Here is a 19180-nt window from a genome sequence, read left to right on the forward strand (position 1 = left end):
ACCTGTAAAGCCATGACGTTGGCCTCAAAATAATATTCTTAATACAATCTTCTCTAAAAGCTGATTTCCCAAAACACTGTCCACATTTCTCTGGTTTTGTTTAAAAATCTCTAATAGTGAACAAAGGTTAAACTATGTCTGTTTTATTGGCCTAATGTCACAGTTTTAAATAACTAAAACCAAAGAGGTTTAATAATGTTTTGTCTATTACCAAACATTTTTCCTCTTCAGATTAAACAAAAGACTTACAGACCTAGTATATTTATACAAAATTTATAATACAAATAAGTTTGTTATTTTTTTGTATGTACATATTTTTACAGTATGATTAAGTACCAATCTTTATACTAAAACTCAAAAGTACTGCATATGACTTGAAGAATTACATTCGTTACCTTAGGCATTCAATCATGCGAGAAGCTATTTTCTTCCGCCTCATCATGCTGAACACCCATATCCGACTGATCCCACATATTGCAGGCTCTGGCAACGTTGAGCAGCACCAGGCTTTTTGCCTTTCAAATCGGACTTTTTCTTCTTCTGACCTGATAACTGGAAGTTTCTCTTCTATAACTCGATAGCCCTAGAAATGTCAATTATAGGAAAGGAGATAAAGATGGCAGTTGGCTAGTGTAAAGCTTGTTTAGGAGTTGACTGCATTTGGCTGCTTAACAAACTAGCAGACTAATTACCAATCTAATCTACGGCCATTTGGGCTCAACTCGTTATAAGATCATATAATTAAGCATATCTATCACTAATCATTTTAAGCGATTAAACAAGGAAAACAAAGCATTCTGCCATCAAAAGTTAACACAACAGGTACGGAAGATGTCTTCCCACCACCTGCATTCTAAGCAGCAAAAGCACAAGTTCAACCAAGGCGGTGGTGGCGCACGCCTTTAATCCCAGCACCAGGAAGGCAGAGGCAGGCAGATCTCTGTGAGTTCCAGGCCAGCCAGAGTTGTTACATGGTGCGACTTTGTCTCCAAACAAAACAAAAAAAACAACCCCCCCCCCCAAAAAAAAGAAATCCTACCTGCACACAAAAAAATTAACCTTTAAAAAGAATTTTTGTGAAATAAAAAAAGTGAGTGTTACGGGCTGGAGAGATGGCTCAGTGGTTAAGAACACTGATTGTTCTTCCAGAGGTCCTGAGTTCAATTCCCAGCAACCATCTGTAATGAGATCTGGTGCCCTCTTCTGACCTGCAGGCATACATGCAGGCAGAACACTGCATACATAATAAAATAAATCTTTTAAAAAAAGGGGGCGGGTTTGGGGGATTTAGCTCAGTGGTAGAGCGTTTGCCTAGCAAGCTCAAGGCCCTGGGTTGGATCCACAGCTCAAAAAAAAAAAGTGAGTGTTACATAGCTATCTTATGAACTATGTCTCTAGTCATTTCTGGAATTAGGCAGAATAATAATTTTAAAATACACGGCTTGCAAAATTGACTCCATATCACTATACCAAACTTCTATGAACTACTCTATATTAAATTTATGATTCAAAACCATTAGCTATTTAAAATCAATTTTGTTACCACAACAAGATTTCTAAGAAGTATAATTTCAAATTGAATTTGTAAGACATCTAGCTTAACATATTAAACTCAATCACAGCCTTGTTTTGATACTTTACTAAAAATTACTACAATGGGGGCTGGAGAGATGGCTCAGTAGTTAAGAACATCAGTTGCTCTTCCACATGACAGTTTGCATCTGTCTGTAACATCAGTTCCAGGGGATTCGGGCACATACGTGATACACAGACACACATGAAGGAAAACACTCATACACATAATTTTTTAAAATTATTATGATAAAGTATACATTTATTTGGATGTTATTATGTGGTAAAGACATCAACAGAACAGTACTTAGGAACAATGTACAACTAGATTCATGAGCAAGAACTTGGCTGAAATAGACAAGATTCCAGGTCAGGCTCAAATGAGACGGGCTAGTCCAGAGATTCTGCTCTCTTCGGCTGGTCTTCAGGGACATGTAAAACTCTAGTGAACACATCACTGACTCCTAAACACAAACCCAGTGCTCACTTAGAGCTTAACTAAAAAGAAGGGACCTATTCAGGGGAGACAAACTTTCTGCATAAAGGCAATGACAGTAAGTATTTCAGGCACCTCAGTAACTGCTTTCTCTGCCTTTGTAATATGAGTTCGAGGCCAGCCTGGTCTACAAAGTGAGTTCCAAGAGCTATTACACAAAGAAACCGTGTCTTGAAAAACCAAAAGAGAAAAAGAAGGAAAAGGAGAGAGAGAAAGAGAGGGGAGAGAGAGAAAAAGAGAAACAAATGAGTGTGGCAGGATTACAATAAAATTGCATTTACAAAAACAGCCAAGTGCCAGGCAGCACACGGCTTTAATCCCAGCACTCAGGAGGCAGAGGCAGGTGGATCTCTGTGAGTTCAAGGTCAGCCTGGTCTACAGAGCTAGTCCAGGACAGGCTTCAAAGCTACAGTGAAATCTGGTCTCGGAAACAAAACAAAACAAAAAAACAAACAAACAAACAAACAAAAAAGGCAATGTGCTACCATGCTACCAATCTTAGCACCAAGGAAGCTCTCTCTGAGTCTGAGGCCAGTCTGTTCTACATAGTGAGTTCTAGGCTAGCCAAGGCGACATAGTGAGCCCCTGTCTCAAAAATTTTTTATAAAAGCAGGCCATGAGCTGGACATGCCGTCATAATACTGTCATCCCAGCGCTTAGGGGTTGGTGGCGGAGAACAACCTCAGCTACTGAGCAACTTTTTCAAGATAGGACTATGTGAGACTCTACTTTTGTAGGGAAACAACAACAATGCCAGTCTTTGCCCACTAACGTTGCCTAGCCTCCTTTAACTCAAGTACCAGGAGGATCAATGAGAGAGAGATTAGTACATAGCACAAAACCTCAAAACATGCTCTTAATTCTATAACTTTGTCTTACTGAGTTGAAAAACTAATTCCTGCCAAGTATAGTAATGCACACCTTTAATTCCAGCACTCAGGAGACAGAGAGCAGGTGGATCTCTGAATTCAGGCCAACTAGGGCTACATACTGAGACCCTGGGAGGAAGGGAAGGAGGGAGGAAGGAAGACAGGGAGGGAAGGAAAGAACATAGGAAGAAAGGACAGATTAATGCCCACCTGAGTATGGTGGTGTACAACTATAATCGCAGCACGCAGGAGGATTCCAAGTTTGAGGACAGCCTGAGCTAAATAGTGAATTCCAGGCCAAGCTGTATTACACAGAGAGACTATGTCTCTCAAAAGAAGAAAAGTTACAATTTTATTATAGTGCAGAATTACATATAATTATTGAATTTATACCCTTACCTAAACTGTAGATAGATTATTAGGGTATTATATAAGATCACATAGTAATAAGCTAATTTAGATACCAAACTATAAGCAGTCTTTAGAAGTCACTTACCCACTGGATATGTTCTGCAATTAGGCAGCCAACTACTTTCTTGTCATTAGAAATAAAGAGAAGTGTTTTAGTTCTGGAATAGCACATTAATGGAGCCTGTTGGAAACCCAAATCATTGTCAACCATCTCTCTAATTTCATCAACCTGTCAAGTAAAGAACAATACCATTTTTTAAACAAAGAAAACACTGTATATAGGTAAAATACATTCAATAAGCTGACTATATTATTCCTAACATGTACTCTCTAAGGAGTTTCTGGGTTTTGAGACAGTCTTGCTATTCTGCTATGTACCTCTGGCTGGCCTGGTGTTCAATATGTAGCCCAGGCTGGCCTTGAACTAGTAGCCATTCTTCGCCCTCAGCTTCCTGAAGACTGAAATCACAGGTGTGCACCACCACACCTGGCCTGAATTCTTTTAGATGTCTGTACTGATGGTTAACTCTTTTTTAAGCATTAGAAGCAAATTGGCAAGAAAGGGGAAGAAATAGAAGGTGTTGCCAAACCCAGGAGTCTAGGAAACAAGAAGGGTGAGTGAGTGCCAGCCAGCACTAACCATGTAAGAACATGAAGACTTCCTCAGCAAGAGCACCATGTGTTTGAAATGATTAGAACATACTGAAACTTAGCCAGCACAACACTTTTCTCCCCAAGGCTTAGTTAGAACTCACAACAGTAAAATTAATGGGACAGAAGAAAGAAATTCATGTTCACTATCTAACAATTATCTAAAAAGTGAGACAAACCAAGAACTGTACCCATTTCAATCCAATATCCCTTGGGGTATTATATTTCTTCATACTGTATGTAGAAAAAACAAACTCAAGTGACACTATTTTCTTATGTCAAACATTAAACATCTAGAAAATCACAGAGCAGAGGTCTGAACCCTCAACATTAACACGGCATCAAAAAACTTCTTCCAAGCTCAAGCTCTTGTTAGGCACTGAAAAAGCACAACTCTACAGGGACCTGCACACCAATTCTCTCTCCAGTTAAAATACCATAAATTGCCAGGGTACTGGCATATCTCTTTAATCCTAGCACTTGCAAGGCAGAGGCAGGCAAATTTCTGCTAGTCTGAGGCCAGTCTGATCTAATTTAAATAGAAGTTCCAGGCCAGCCAGGCTGCACAGTGAGGCCCTGCCTTGGGGGGTGGGGGGGACGGGGATGGACGGAACTCACTTTGTAGCCCAGGCTGGCCTCGAACTCAGAGAGATCCACCTGCCTCTGCCTCCCTAGTGCTGGGATTAAAGGCGTGCGCCATCACTGTCCAGCTAATTTCTGATATTTTATAAGAGCATCCATAATCAGGTCCTAAAGGTAGGTTGTTCACAATTCCATCCATTTTAATTTTAAGGCTATTATGGGTTACTAACTAGTAATATAACTGATTGTAGACTTTCCCTGAAAAGCTAAACTGAAGAAACTAGTTGTCACTAAGACAATTCTTAGTAAGCAGTCTGGCTGTCATATAAGCAAAGTACCTACTATGTATTTCTGAATGATAGTTGGAAATGAATTTCCATTACTCAGTAACTCCACAAGCATTTGTCTTTGTGCAAAGATCAATGTTTAAATACAAGACAAACTGAGTATCATTAAGGGTTAATCTGGTGTCTGCAACTGTCTTACTGAATAAGTGATCTAAAGACATAAAGAGCAACAGAATAAACTTCTTATGTCAAGTAAGACATTAGCTACATTTTCAAATAAAAGGTGTTTTCTTAGCCTCCTTATCAGGTGATCTAGTCCTAAATTTAAAAATGTCCAATTGTAAACCTAAGGAAAATACAGCAAGTAAATTAATTCCCTTGTGGCTCTAGTTAATTTAGACACACACTAGAATGTAACCAGTTTTTAGATAAATACTAAACTCATAACCACATGAAGTACTTTTTGTGAAAAAAAAGTAAGCTAGAAGACAAGAAACACATACTAAGTCTATTATTTATAAATGTAATTAATTTTTTTCTTTTTTAATTAAGGGTGACTGAAATCAGAGATTCACACATAAATTTATGCCATGGTCCCTTTCAAAATATTCTGTATGACAAAACAGTGCCATGCTTCACTATTTAACTCATTTCTCAATAAAGTAAACTCAATGATTACTAAAGGCAAATTTTATAATCACTCACTGGATTGGTATTCAATCTACTTCACATATTTTTATATAATAAGATTTCAAATAATTTTTCAAATGAGCTGTGTTAACTTTTCAAGATAGGGTTTCTCTGTGTAGCTTTGGAACCTATCCTGGAACTCGCTCTGTAGTCCAGGCTGTCCTCGAACTCACAAAATCTGTCTCTGCCTCCCAAGTGCTGGGATTAAAGGCGTGCACCACCACCACCCAGCTGGGTTATGTTCTTTAAATTCGTATTTCTTGTTTTCAGAATTGGTGTTTAATGTGCAAAGCCTACAATGTATTCTCCTCTTAACCTTAAGTTTTCTGTATGAAATGTCACTGAAAATTTACCTTTTTCAGGGCATACTTTGGGTCTTCGGGAAGGACCATTATTATCTTACCATCAGGATATTCAGCCAGAATTCTTTCTTTTTTCCAGCCCTAGATATAAAAGAATGGATTTTATGTATCACACTTTATTTATTCATGTACAAGACAAAAAATACATTTACTTGTCTAAAAGTTGTAAACATAAAATGATACAGGTTCATTAATGCTTGACTAATAAGATGTGATCAATCATCTGCTTTTAAATTTACAAGATTGAATGCAAGCAAATTTCTAGGGCTTGTTCAGAGAGAAGTCATACCACAAAGTTCTAATTTATCATTTCCCATCTTAACAAATTTTGAAAATCACACACCAAAAACAAGCCCCTTAAAGTCAGTGGGTCCCAGAAGAAAAAGGCTAACTCTCCCAGACTCTGGACAAGAGAACTCAATGCTTAGATTTCTCTGGAACAGGGTTACCTCCACAATAAACACTCATATTTATGTCTAGCATGCCAAAGACCTCCAGAAGGTTCCAGATGAACTGATTTGCATGCAGTATCCCAGAAGGAAAGAACAGCTTTTACTCTTATTGTTCACAACTATCAAAGCCACAAGAAGGAGACTATAAAAAATATAACTACCTTCTAAGAATCTAATAGGGAAGGAGAGGCTACGTTGTGTGTATCTGAAGTTAGACATACTCAAAAAAAGAGAGGAAATAAACTCTTCTTCAGATCCACACTCGTGGTTAATGAGCAGAACCTGCATGAAAAAAAACAAAACAAAACAAAAGCCACTTAAATCTATAAGATGGGACTGAACCAGGTTAAAACTAGGAACTCTGAAGTTCAAAATTACAGAAGGAATGAGCTTTAACTAGTTGTTCCATTTGTCTTACCCAACCAATTTTATGTAAAAAGGCCTTTTTAAAAGCAATTTGTCATTATTCTTAGGGAGAAATTTCTTTTCTAGGATCGCTTCTAAATTATAAAAGCTCAATAAAGAAAAAAAACAGCTAATTTTTTGATATACTATGGTAAGTCTGAAAGGATGGAAACTGGTTTTCTAAGTTATCTTTTTGTTTTGTTTTTGTTTTTTTAATGAAATGGGAGCAGGATCTTAGTTGGAGACAAAACTTTCTAGTAATAAAGACCAGCATACATAAGATCAAAGAACAAAAATATTTAAAATTCAAAATCTGTTTAAAAAATAAGTATTCAAGGACAAGTAAAATTCAAGTAACTGAAATGAACTAGGGATGGGAAAATCAACTCAAGATTAAGAAATCAGGCCAGAGAAATGGTTCAGCAGTTAAGAGCACTTGTTCTTGCAGAAGACACAGAATTGATTCCCAACACCTATAATGGCTCACAACCATCTGTAACCAGTTCTAGGAGAACTACCAGGCAGGCACATGGTACACATACATACATACATACATACATACATACATACATGCAAAACATTCATACATATAAAGTAAAATGAATAAATTTGATTTTTTAAAGATTAAGAAATCAGAATAATAAAAAGCTCAATCAGAATCACATACATATTTGAATATAAGGTGAACAATTTTTAAAGACATAAAAGATTGAACATCTCTTAAAAAAAGAAACTTACATTAAATATTACTTTTTAGAAAACCTTTGAAACCAATCCATTTCTACAAAGTGAAAAGGGAAGTTACTGGGGTTTTTTTTTGTTTGTTTGTTTTATTTTTTCTGTCTGTTTTTTGTTGTTGTTTTTATTTTTTAAATCAAACCATAGAGTGTGAGAAGAGAGGAAATAAAACTATAAAGAAAGAACTACAGATTTAAATAATTTCAAACTATACAAAGTTATAACTGGCTGGGCGGTGGTGGCACAAGTGCCTTTAATCCCAGGCAGAGGCAGGAGAACCTCTGTGAGTTCAAGGCCAGCCTGGTCTACAGAGCCAGATCCAAAACTACACAGAAAAGCCCTGTCTCAAAAAACAAAAAAACAAACAAAACAAACAAACAAACAAAAAAAAAAAAACCCCACAAATCTGAGCTGGGCAGTGGTGATACACACCTTTAATCCCAGCACTCAGGAGGCAAAGCCAGGCGGATCTCTGTGAGTTCAAGGCCAATCTGGTCTACAGAGCAAGATCCAGGACAGGCACAAAAACTACATGGAGAAACCCTGTCTCAAAAACAAAACAAAAAAATAATAAAATAAAATAAAAAATAAAAAATCTAGTACAATTATATCTCACACCAGACATTATTTTGTTTTAATAACATTTCAGTATAAAATTTTCTCATGAAATAACTTAAAATGTACATGTTTGTATGAAAACCATTACAATTAGATAATTTTTTATTTTAAATATTATTGTTTTGTCATGTACCACAATAAGCTTTTGCATACAAGAAGGCACTGTGAAAGACAAAATTACTGCTCTTTAGATTTCACTGATCTTCATGAGGGCATAACTCAGTGGAAACTAAAAAGTTCTATAGTGAAAGTTCAGGTTCTTTTTTTAAAAAGATTTGTTTTTTATTTTATGCATGTAAGTGTATGGCTTATACTTGGTGAGTCTGGTGCCCTCAGAGATAAGAAGAGGGTGTTACATTCTCTGAACTGTAATTATGGATGGCTGTGAGCTGCCATGTGAATTGTGACTAGTGCTTTTAACCATTAAGCCATCTGTCCAGCCTAAGTTTGGGTTCTTGAGAACTAATAGATATAGTAATTTGTTAGCTTTGAACAAAGCACTACAAAACTCTGGAACTGTCTCCTAATCTAAACAATCTAGAAAATGGCTGTCACCAAGACTATATTAAAGATAAACGATAACCCAAAGCAGCCACTCGGTAACTCAGGAACTTCCATTCTCTCTTCATACTGACGTCCAAATAAAACCAATGTCAATGAAATGTCCCCAAAGTACAACAATAAATACAATCATGGACAAAGATAAAATAACCACATTAACTAAAGTACTCAAAACATTTATGTGACTCAATTACAGTTAATACTTCGCCAGTATCATTGACAATTTGTAAGAGTTGAAATTTGTCTATATTGAAAAGACAGGTGAAGGATATGCAATTTAGAAGTCCACCCAACAACCACAACAGTTTGAAGATGTATCAATTCTAGCATAGTGTATTTATACTTCTTACTTTTAGCCTAAGCATATTACATATATACATATATACCTTCTGCTACCAAAAAGTATTTTGCAAAACCTAAATTTTCTTAATCCAGCCATATAGATGATATGAAACATTTTATATTTCCTTTTGTTTTTGTTTTGAGACAATGTCTTGATATGTAGAGCACACTGGTCTCAAACTTGGGAGATCTGTCTCTCACTTCCAAGCTAGCATCAAAGGCACACACTAACACACTAGTCACATACATTTTATATTTTTCTTTCTTTCTGTCTTTTTTTTTTTTTTTTTTTTTTTTTTTTTTGAGACAAGGTTTCTCTGTGTAGCCCTAGCTGTCCTGGAACTTACTCTGTAGACCAGGCTGGCCTCAGACTCACAGAGAATCACCTGCCTCTGCCTCCCAAATGTTAGAATTAAAGGTGTGCACCATGACCACCACCACCACCACCACCTGGTTTAGTTTGGATTTCTAATAACAACTAATGACTAATTTTTCCTTATGCTAGTTGCTTAAATGTCTAAAGAGCAGACATTAGTGCCCCCCCAACCCCCCCTGCCCCTGGAGCTGAGGACCAAACCAAGCGCTCTACCACTGAGCTAAATCCCCAACCTCTAGTTCCCCCCTTTTAAAAAATATGATTAAAAAAAAAAAAAACACTGGGTGATAGACACGTCAATAACAACTATAAAAGTTCACTGATGCCAGGCATAGGGTGCATACTTTAATCCCAGCACTTGGGAGACAGAGGCAGGCGGATCTCTGTGAGTTTGAGGACAGCCTGGTCTACAGAGTGAGTTCTAGGACAGTCAGTCCTGGAGAAATCTTGTCTCAATAAATAAATAATTCATCCAAATACATGATATGTATAATTAATTATATGTATAAACTGTACCTCAATTAAAAAGTTCATACCAAACACTTTCCTAAGAGATTGAACAAGAACACATATTGGAAAAAAAAACCTGGGAAATAAAAGTAACAAACAGCTCGATTAAAAATCATCAACAAATATTGCAATAGAGAAGAAAAGAGAAAGGAAAACTTTCAGATTAAGAGACATTGAGGCTGGGGAGATGGCTCAGTGGTTAAGAGCATTGGCAGCTTTTCTAAAGGTCCTGAGTTCAATTCCTGGCAGCCACATGGTGGCTCACTGTCATGGGATCTGTGGCCCTCTTCTGGTATGTAGATGTACATACACACAGAGCACTATAGACATAAAATAAATAAATTTTAAAAAAGAACATGAACATTAAGAGACACTGAAATGCATATCCATCAATGCACTATATGAGTCTTAAATAGATGTTTACAAAGCTCTGAATCATGAAAGAATGTTCCATGTTAAAGGATTGCTTTTTAAAGGCTTGGTTATATTCATTAAACCATTTTTGTTTAAAAAGGATAATCTTTGACACTGGAAATATCTACTACAGTATTTAATCTGATGCCAGAGTTGATCACAAAACAATGGAGACAGTTAATCAAAGAAGACTGTCCACATTCATAATTGTTGAAATGGGTGAGTGACAGATGGAGTTTATTACTCTCTGTGGAGTGCAGGAGAGCAGGACAGACAGAAACAGACAGAAAATGAGATACAAACACAACAGGAGTGATTAAATTTATTAAACTTATCCTGGAAAATACAAAACAACTTTAGCCAGGCATGGCGCCATCACACCTTCTGGAAGTTCACATCATACACCAAGACCCCCTTCTCACCCAGGCAGAGGGAGGAAGACCTGCTACAAGTGCCCCGCCAGCCAGACCACACAGAGACTACTGCCTTGCCGGGTGGGTACAGTGCGGCCGTAAGCATGAGGCGCTCAGAAGTCAGGCATGGTGGTATGCACCTGTAATCCTAACACCAGAGATAGGAGGATCCCTGGGATCTGCCAGGAAGCTAGTTTAGCCAATCAATGAGCTGCAGGTACAGTGAGAGATTTAACAAAAAAAAAAAAGGGGGTGGTGGTGGAATGCTATCAGGGTTCAAGAAGCCTGACACATTAAACTTTAGTCTCCACAAGCACATGCACACATGTGCTTATACGCATATACAACATGTGTACACACACACACAGATATCCAAGGGTTTACTCAAATATCACTTATTTAGGAAAGAAAGTAGAAGCTGGAGAGATGGCTCAGCAGCTAAGAACTCTTGCAGAGGACTCAGGTTCAATTCCCAGAACCTGTATATTGCTTCATAGTTATGTGTAACTCCAGTTCCTGAAGATCCAATGCATATGGCACACAACACATACAGACAAAACACTCATACACATAAAATAAAAACAAATAAATAACTTTAAAGCAAACACAAAACTGATCTAGTCAGGATAGTAGTTAAGAGACCTAAAATGGTCAGGCAGTGGTGGTACATATTTTTAATCTAAGAACTCAGGAAGCAGAGGCAGGTGGATCTCTGTGAGTTCCAAGCCAGCCTGGTCTACAGAGCTAGTTTCAGGCCAGCCACTACTACACAGAGAAACCACATCTCAAAAAACAAAAAAAGACAGAGACCTAAAATGGCTCTCTTTGCTGCCAGACCTCCACCATCACGCACATTCCTAGGAAGGGCCTGTCCCAGTCAGCACTGCCCTGCCTGTCCTACTACTGTAGGGTCCCCACGGTGACATCTCACAAGGATAAGGAACAGATTTACAAACTGTCCAAGAAAAGCCTGACTCCCTCCCAAACAGGTGTGATCAAGATGGACCCACATGGTGTGGCACAGGTTTGTTTTGTGACTGGTAATAAAATCTTGAAAATCTTTAAGTCCAAAGACCTTGCCCCTGACCTTCCTGATTTAGAAAGTGGTCACTTCCAAAGCATCTAGAGAGAAACAGAAAGGATAAGGATGCCAAATTCTGCCTGATTCTGATAGAACACAGAATTCACCCGATGGGTCGTTACTGTAAGACTAAGCAGGTCCTCCCAACCAATTGGGAATATGAGTCATCCAGAGCCTCTGCTCTAGTGGTATAAATTCTCTTGTGTATACAAGCAATAAAATCATTTTAAATTAAAAAAGAGAGAAAGAGAGACACCTAAAATGGAGAAAGAGTGAAGGCACTCAAAGGAGTGACTTGGGGCCTAAACATTATTTTTTATAAATAACTTGATAGACTTTTTTTTTACTGGCCAATCAGCATTTTATTTATCAACCAATCAGAGCAACACACATTCACAGCATACAGAATGACTTTCCACAGCACTTCCCCTTTTCTGTCTAATCAAAAAGGCAAGTTTTAACTTTTTTTTAAACATAAAAACAGGTTATAATTTAAAAGTCCAGGGTTATTTTAAACAGTAAAAATATTTCCTCTGTAGAAAATAGTATAAATGATAACATTTCCCAATAAGTCCTTTTAAGCCAAATGATAGCTGAATTATACATATAAATATTCTGGGATACAGAATAGACCTATCTTCATCTGTCCTGACAGACATTTTTAACTTGTATTTCATGTACATGGTGCCTACAGAAGTCAGATCAGCGTATATTTTTAAAAGACCACTGTAAGACAGGTGGTGATGGGTCACACCTTTAATCCCAGCACTGGAGAGACAGAGACAGGTGGATCTCTGTGAGTTCGAGGCCAGCCTGGTCTACAGAGATCCAGGACAGGCACCAAAGCTACAGAGAAACCCTGTCTGGGGGGTAGGGGGGAGTACTTGTTCTTGCAGAGGACTTGGATTTGGTTCCCAGCACCTACATGGTAGCTCACAATCATCTGCACTCCAGGACTAGGGAAGCCAATGCTTTCTTCTGGGCATCCACAGACATCAGGTATGGATATGGTTCACAGACATTCATGCAGACAAAACACTCATTCATATAAAATAAATTTTAAAAAATTAAAATAGAAAACTTAAAAATAATTTATTAAGAAATAAACCTTAAAGATTACTATGATGTTTTTAGCTTGAGAAGATAAACAGAATGGTAATATTCCAAGTATAGAGGAAACATGGCAAGAACATGTTAGAGAAAGTTTTATTTGAAATTAGATAAGCTACAACTTGCTACCACCCCCAGCCCCCAAGAGTTCGTGAACTACTTAGAAATACGAAACCTGTCAGGTGTGATGGCTCACACCTGTGACAAACACTGAGCGACAAGAACATGGCTGCAAGTTCAGGGACAGGCCTGGGCTCCACAGTAAGGTTGTCTCGAGCAAACAGTAATATATAAGTTTGCTGCATGTAATAGTCACACTGAACATATTTTATTTGCCATATTACCCCTATTCCAAAGCAAAATTTCTTTATAGTATTTTGCAGTATTATCCTCACCTGATATTCATATACACAATGTTCTAAACCTATAAAGTACAATGAACTGAAACTAGAGGCAGGTGTAGCAAAGGAAAAACCTGGAAGTCTGAGATACACTTTGGAAATCTTTATTCAAAAGGAAAAGTTACTGTGCTGGCTAGTTTTATGTCAACTTGATACAAGCTAAAGGAGGCAACCTCAATTAAGAAAATGTTTCCATAAGATGGGGCTGTGGGCCATTTTCTTGATTAGCTATTGATGGGGGAGTGTTCAGCCCATTGTGGGTGGTGCCATCCCTGGGCTGGTGGTCCTGGGTTCTATAAGCAGGGAGGCTGTGCAAATCATGGAGAGCAAGCCAGTAAACAGTACTCTTCATGGTATATCAGCTTCTGCGTCCAGGTCCCTACCCTGCTTTGAGTTCCTGTCCTGACTTCCTTTGGTGATGAACTGCAATGTGGAAATAAAAGCTAAATTAATCTTTTCCTGCCCAACTTGCTTTCTGGTCATGGTGGTTCATCACAGCAACAGAAACCCTAACTACGACAAGCTGGTACCAGGTTGTGGGGTATTGCTGAGACAGACCTGGCGATGTTGTTTTGGGGAGGATTATGAAAAGACTCTGGAATTTTGTTTTAAAAAAAAAAAAAGCCACTGAGTGTTCAGTGCTTGGTGAGCTGTTCTGTAGGAGCTTGGGAGGTAAGACTGTTGAGCGCAGATGGAGGCCTGGCTTGTGAAGTCTCAGAGGGAAGTTGAAAGGCTCTATCGGGGCATTTGTTATTTTGAATTAAGATTCTGTGGTTCTGGTTAGCTGGGGTACTACTCAATAGAAACCTTTGCTTTGCTGGGACACTTGAAGCTGGTCAGCTGGAGCTGAGAAATTGAAGGTGATTAAGAAGAGACCAGCATCACTGAGGTGAGATCTTCTGGAAGTGTTTAATGAGAGCACAGAGAAACTATGTTCCACAGGTAGCGAAGATCGTACCTCGTGCTGGCAGCTGAACTTGGTAGTCTAAAAGTCACCCAGGTGGTACTACTTTTGAAGGCATGAAGGGGTCATGGAGAGCAGCTGACGCTTGTTACTGTGAGAGGTCACAAGAGGCCACTGGTAAAGGTGCAGCTTCAGTGACTAATCAGGGAAGCTGAGGCTTGGCACCAGGAAGAATGCCGAGGAGAGGCTACTGGTGAAAGTGCAGCCCTGTTGCAGCAGGAGATCCCAGCATTCTGTAGATGCCAGGACCATGGGATGACCACCAGGGACAGCAGCAGTGTAGTGGAGTCAGGTGGAGCCTAGAAGGCAAGCTGTGTGTGTGTTGTAGAGGGCAGAGCTGGATAAGTGATCCAAGCCCCTTGGAAGAGCCCAGAAGTGTGGTGGTATTGTGTTCCCCAAAATGTTGTGCACCCTAATAAACTTATCTGGGGTTAGAGAACAGAACAGCCACAATATTAAACATAGAGGATAGGCAGTGGTAGCACATGCCTTTAATCCTATCATTCCAGAAGCAGAGATCTCTCTGGATCTCTGTGAATTCAAGGCCACATTGGAAACAGCCAGGCATGGTGACTCACACCTTTAATCCCAGAAAGTGAGCCTTTAATTCCAGGGAGTGATGGCAGAAAGCAGAAAGGTATATAAGGCGTGAGGGCCAGAAACTAGAAGCATTTGGCTGATTAAGCTTTTAGGCTTTTGAGCAGCAGTTCAGCTGAGATTCATTCTGAATGAGGTCTCAGAGGCTTCCAGTTTGAGGAAACAGGATCAGCTGAGGAAGTGGTGAGGTGAGGAAGCTGTGGCTTGTTCTGCTTCTCTGATCTCCCAGCATTCACCCCAATAACTGGCTTCTGGTTTGATTTTATTAGTAAGTACCTTTAAAATTCATGCTACAACAGAAGATCATGAGTGAAACCCAGATACTGGACATTGAGTCACTTACACTTTTGTTTTTGTTTTTGTTTTTTTGTTTTTCGAGACAGGGTTTCTCTGCGTAGCTTTGCGCCTTTCCTGGAGCTCACTTGGTAGCCCAGGCTGGCCTCGAACTCACAGAGATCCGCCTGGCTCTGCCTCCCGAGTGCTGGGATTAAAGGCGTGCGCCACCACCGCCCGGCAAGTCACTTACACTTTTGGAGTTTAGCTTTGCTTTGTTAAGATTGTGACTGTGCCGATTCTTCCTCTTGAAATAAGAAAGTATTTTTGATTTTATAGAAGCATATAGTTGAGAATTTAAACTTTTAAAAAGGGAGACTTAGGGGTTTTAAGAGAATTCAAATTTTAAAAGAGACTGGATTTTTTTAAAGAGAGAACTTTTAAAGTGTTTGAATATGTAAGGTTGTGGAATTTTTAGGTTCATAAAATGTTTTGTATTGTGATATCTTTATTAATGTGTAATTTTGGGGATAACAAGAAAGAAAAAGTTGTGTTTATGTGTCAAGCTGACAAGGGGTCAATTATGCCAGATAGTTTTATGTCACCTTGACACAAGCTAGAGTCACCTGAAGGAAAGGAACCTCGATTGAGAAAATGCTCCCATATGACCCACGGTAGGGCATTATCTGAATAATGACTGATATTATAAAAATCATTATTAAATGATTTTAATAATATATTACTAAATACATTATTAAATTAAATACAATATATAAGATCATAAATAAATCAAAGTAAAATAAGAATAAGTGATTGATGGGGAAGGACCTAGCCCATTGTGGGTGCAGCCATCCTTGAGCTGGTGGTTCTGGGTTCTATAGGGAAACAGACTGAGCAAGCCATGATGAGCAAGCCAGTAAGCAGCGCCCCTCCATGGCCTCTAAATCAGCTCCTGCCTCCAGGTTCCTGCCTTGCTTGAGTTTCTGCCTTCAGTGCTTTTGATTATGAGCTTTACATGGAACTGTAAGTGAAATAAACCCAGTCCTCCCCAAGTTGCTTCGGTCACAGTGTTTCATCACAGCAGAAGTAACCCTGACTACAACTGTTACTTTGCTCTCGATTCCTTTCCATTCCCAAACCTTTTAGATCTCTGCTTTGCTGAGCTGAAGAGGGCTCAGTGAGTATGAGCAATCTCTGTTATTGCAGAGGACCAGAGTTCAGTTCCCAGTAGCCACACTGGGTGGTTCACAACCACCCATAACTCCAGTTCCAGAAGATCCAATGCCTCTGGTCTCAGAGGGCACACACACGTGTGCGCACACCAACACATACACATAATTAAAAATAAAAATAAAATTGGAAAATAAGGGTTGACTTCTGCTCTATTCCGTTCTCCTTCACGTAACATCCACTCTCTACTTTTTCCTAGTCATCTTTCAAAAATAGTGACCACAAAGTACAAACAAGTTCATATGTATTCAAGTTTCAAGTTAAAAGTAAAGTCTCACTAGATCATGATTTCCCTGCATTATACATTTGGTCATATGTAACTTCTCAACTATCAGTGGCACTAAGAGAATTTTTGTGATGAAAAAAAACATTCTGAGGGCTGGAGAGATAGATGGCTCAGAGGTTAAGAGCACTGACTGCTCTTTCAGAGGCCCTGAGTTCAATTCCCAGCAACCACATGGCAGCTCATAACTATCTATAGTGAGATCTGGTGCCCTCTTCTGGCCTGCAGGGACACATGCAGACAGAACACACTGTATACATAAGAAATAAATAAAAATCTTAAAAAAAAAAAAAAAAAAATTCTGTATCTAAGTTATCCAACATGGAAACTTCTAGCCGACTATGCACTGGCAACTGTGATTGAGGTTCAGCATTTTTAATTTTATGTGGCTTACTGGCTACCATGCTGGACAGCATAGTTCTGTAGTCACTTGGAAATCTGTCAATCTTTGCCCCAAGTTCCTCTTGTGGTCAGCCCCCACCCCCATTCTTGTATCTATCAATGCCATATTAATTCAGCACAATGCACATCTTAAGCCTATTTATTTATGGCTCTCACCCCACAATGAAATATCTCTCTCCCTATATTTCACCAAATTTTTACTATAGGATTTTTTTTTGTTTTGTTTTGTTTTGTTTTTTCGAGACAGGATTTCTCTATATAGTTTTGCGCCTTTCCTGGAACTCGCTTTGTAGACCAGGCTGGCCTTGAACTCACAACGATCCGCCTGCCTCTGTCTCCCAGTGCTGGGATTAAAGGCGACGCCGCCGCCGCCGCCGCCACCGACGACGACGACGACGACACCGACACCGACACCGACACCGACACCACCACCACCACCACCACCACCACCACCACCACCCGGCTAGTATAGGATTTTTTTAAAAATAACACTCATGGCAGGGCAGTGTTTGTGGCAAGCACCTTTAATCCCAGCACTTGGGAGGCAGAGACAGGTGGATCTCTGAGAGTTCAAGGCCAGCCTGGTCTACAAAGTGAGTTCCAAAATATCATTCATGGAACTCAAAATTCTTCAGCATCTGAAAGAATAGAAAGAATTCCAAATAGCATTCAAAATCAAAATATCACAATCTCACTTATTTTTCTTATCTCATTATCTACAAAAATCCTTTGCTTCAGTCAAAAACATATGGCCATGGCTCCCACAAAGATTAACATTTTCTGTCCCTTTCTTTAGCTGTACTATGTTAACACCCATAGTTGGCCTTCTACATTTGTCTTTAAAATTCTTCTCCACCAATAAAAACAAGTCTCTCTTCTGACCACTGTCCTAACAAGTGTTTCCTGGCCACTTCTATACTATAAAGTATACTTATTACTCATTTAAATAGTTGTATACTGAATGTTGGCTTAATGCTTAATAGTTACTTCAATCTGTAATTGCTAACTTCTCATTTCTTTCAAACTTGGATCCCAAGCATACAGGGTGAATTACACAGTCCTAAGAGTGGTCTCTCTGCAAACAACCCACACATTATTTATCTTCTGACAGGGCAACAAGAAACTGAATTTCTGATAGTGTCTGATGGCTCCCTGGTTCTTCCTGCTTACCCTTCACACTTTAAAGTACTGTACACCAAGAAAACAGGAGTTTCTAGGTCCAAATATGAGTCTCTCCCTGAGATTCTAAAGGCTCCTTCCTCATAGTTCCTATTATGTCAGATAGAGCCCATTTCTTAAAATGGCATCAATGAGGCAGATAGAGTAAAATGAAGAAGTTGAGAAAGAAATTATCTGTGTAATCTACCCACAAACCACAAGAATGTCAGAGATAAGGAAAAGGAAATATTTTAATCAACTGAAAATTGGATATGTAAGCATCAATTTCTTTTTCTTTTTTCTTTCTTTCTTTTTTGGTTTTTCAAGACAGGGTTTCTCTGTGTAGCTTTGCTCCTTTCCTGGAACTCACTTGGTAGTCCAGGCTGGCCTCAAACTCAGAGATCCACCTAGCTTTGCCTCCCGAGTGCTGGGATTGATTAAAGGCATGCGCCACCACTGCCCAGCGTAAGCATCAATTTCTATCCTAACTATATAATTTAAATTTTAGTTAAACCTCTTAAAAATATAGGATATTAGCCAGGCATGGGCCCATACACCTTTAATCCCAGAATTGAGGAGACAAAGGCAGGTAGATCTCTTTAAGTTCCAGGCCAGCCTGGTCTACATAGTGAGACCCTGTCATAAATAAATAAATAAACAGACAAACAAACAAATGGGTGAATGAATAAATGGATAAATAAGCCATTAAATAAGTGGATATAAGCCATTTCTTGTTGTATTTGATTATTATGTGTTTAACAGATTCTTTTTCATCCAGATACATAAAAAATATTATTTACTTTTTAATAATGTTTCTAATTGGCCAGGAATGGTGACATACACCTTTAATCCTGGCACTCAGGAGTCAGAGGGCAGGTGGATCTCTGTGAGTTTGAGTCCAGCTTGGTCTACATAACGAGTTCCAGGACAGC

At 38.9% G+C, this 19180-nt stretch overlaps 1 protein-coding gene and 1 pseudogene across 8 annotated transcripts in view; one reads left to right on the forward strand and one right to left on the reverse strand.

Moving 5' to 3' along the window:
* Positions 1–19180, reverse strand: part of Esco1 (establishment of sister chromatid cohesion N-acetyltransferase 1) — a 65464-nt gene that overhangs the window by 4339 nt on the left and 41945 nt on the right. For 5 of the 8 annotated variants that reach the window (XM_042264273.2, XM_006994195.4, XM_076554713.1 and 2 more), the window contains 3 exons: positions 5912–6001; positions 3434–3577; positions 396–583 (listed from right to left, as the gene is read on the reverse strand). In XM_042264273.2, coding sequence (XP_042120207.1) covers positions 396–583; positions 3434–3577; positions 5912–6001 — 422 coding nt within the window. Of the gene's footprint in view, positions 1–395; positions 584–3433; positions 3578–5911; positions 6002–6533; positions 6655–19180 lie in introns of all 8 variants that reach the window. The other 3 variants (XR_013045955.1, XR_013045953.1, XR_013045954.1) reach the window with 1 other exon arrangement.
* LOC102910523 (small ribosomal subunit protein uS15 pseudogene) lies at positions 11564–15418 on the forward strand (annotated as a pseudogene).

Source organism: Peromyscus maniculatus, chromosome 19, assembly GCF_049852395.1.
Source record: "Peromyscus maniculatus bairdii isolate BWxNUB_F1_BW_parent chromosome 19, HU_Pman_BW_mat_3.1, whole genome shotgun sequence".
NCBI classification, from domain to species: Eukaryota; Metazoa; Chordata; class Mammalia; order Rodentia; family Cricetidae; genus Peromyscus; species Peromyscus maniculatus.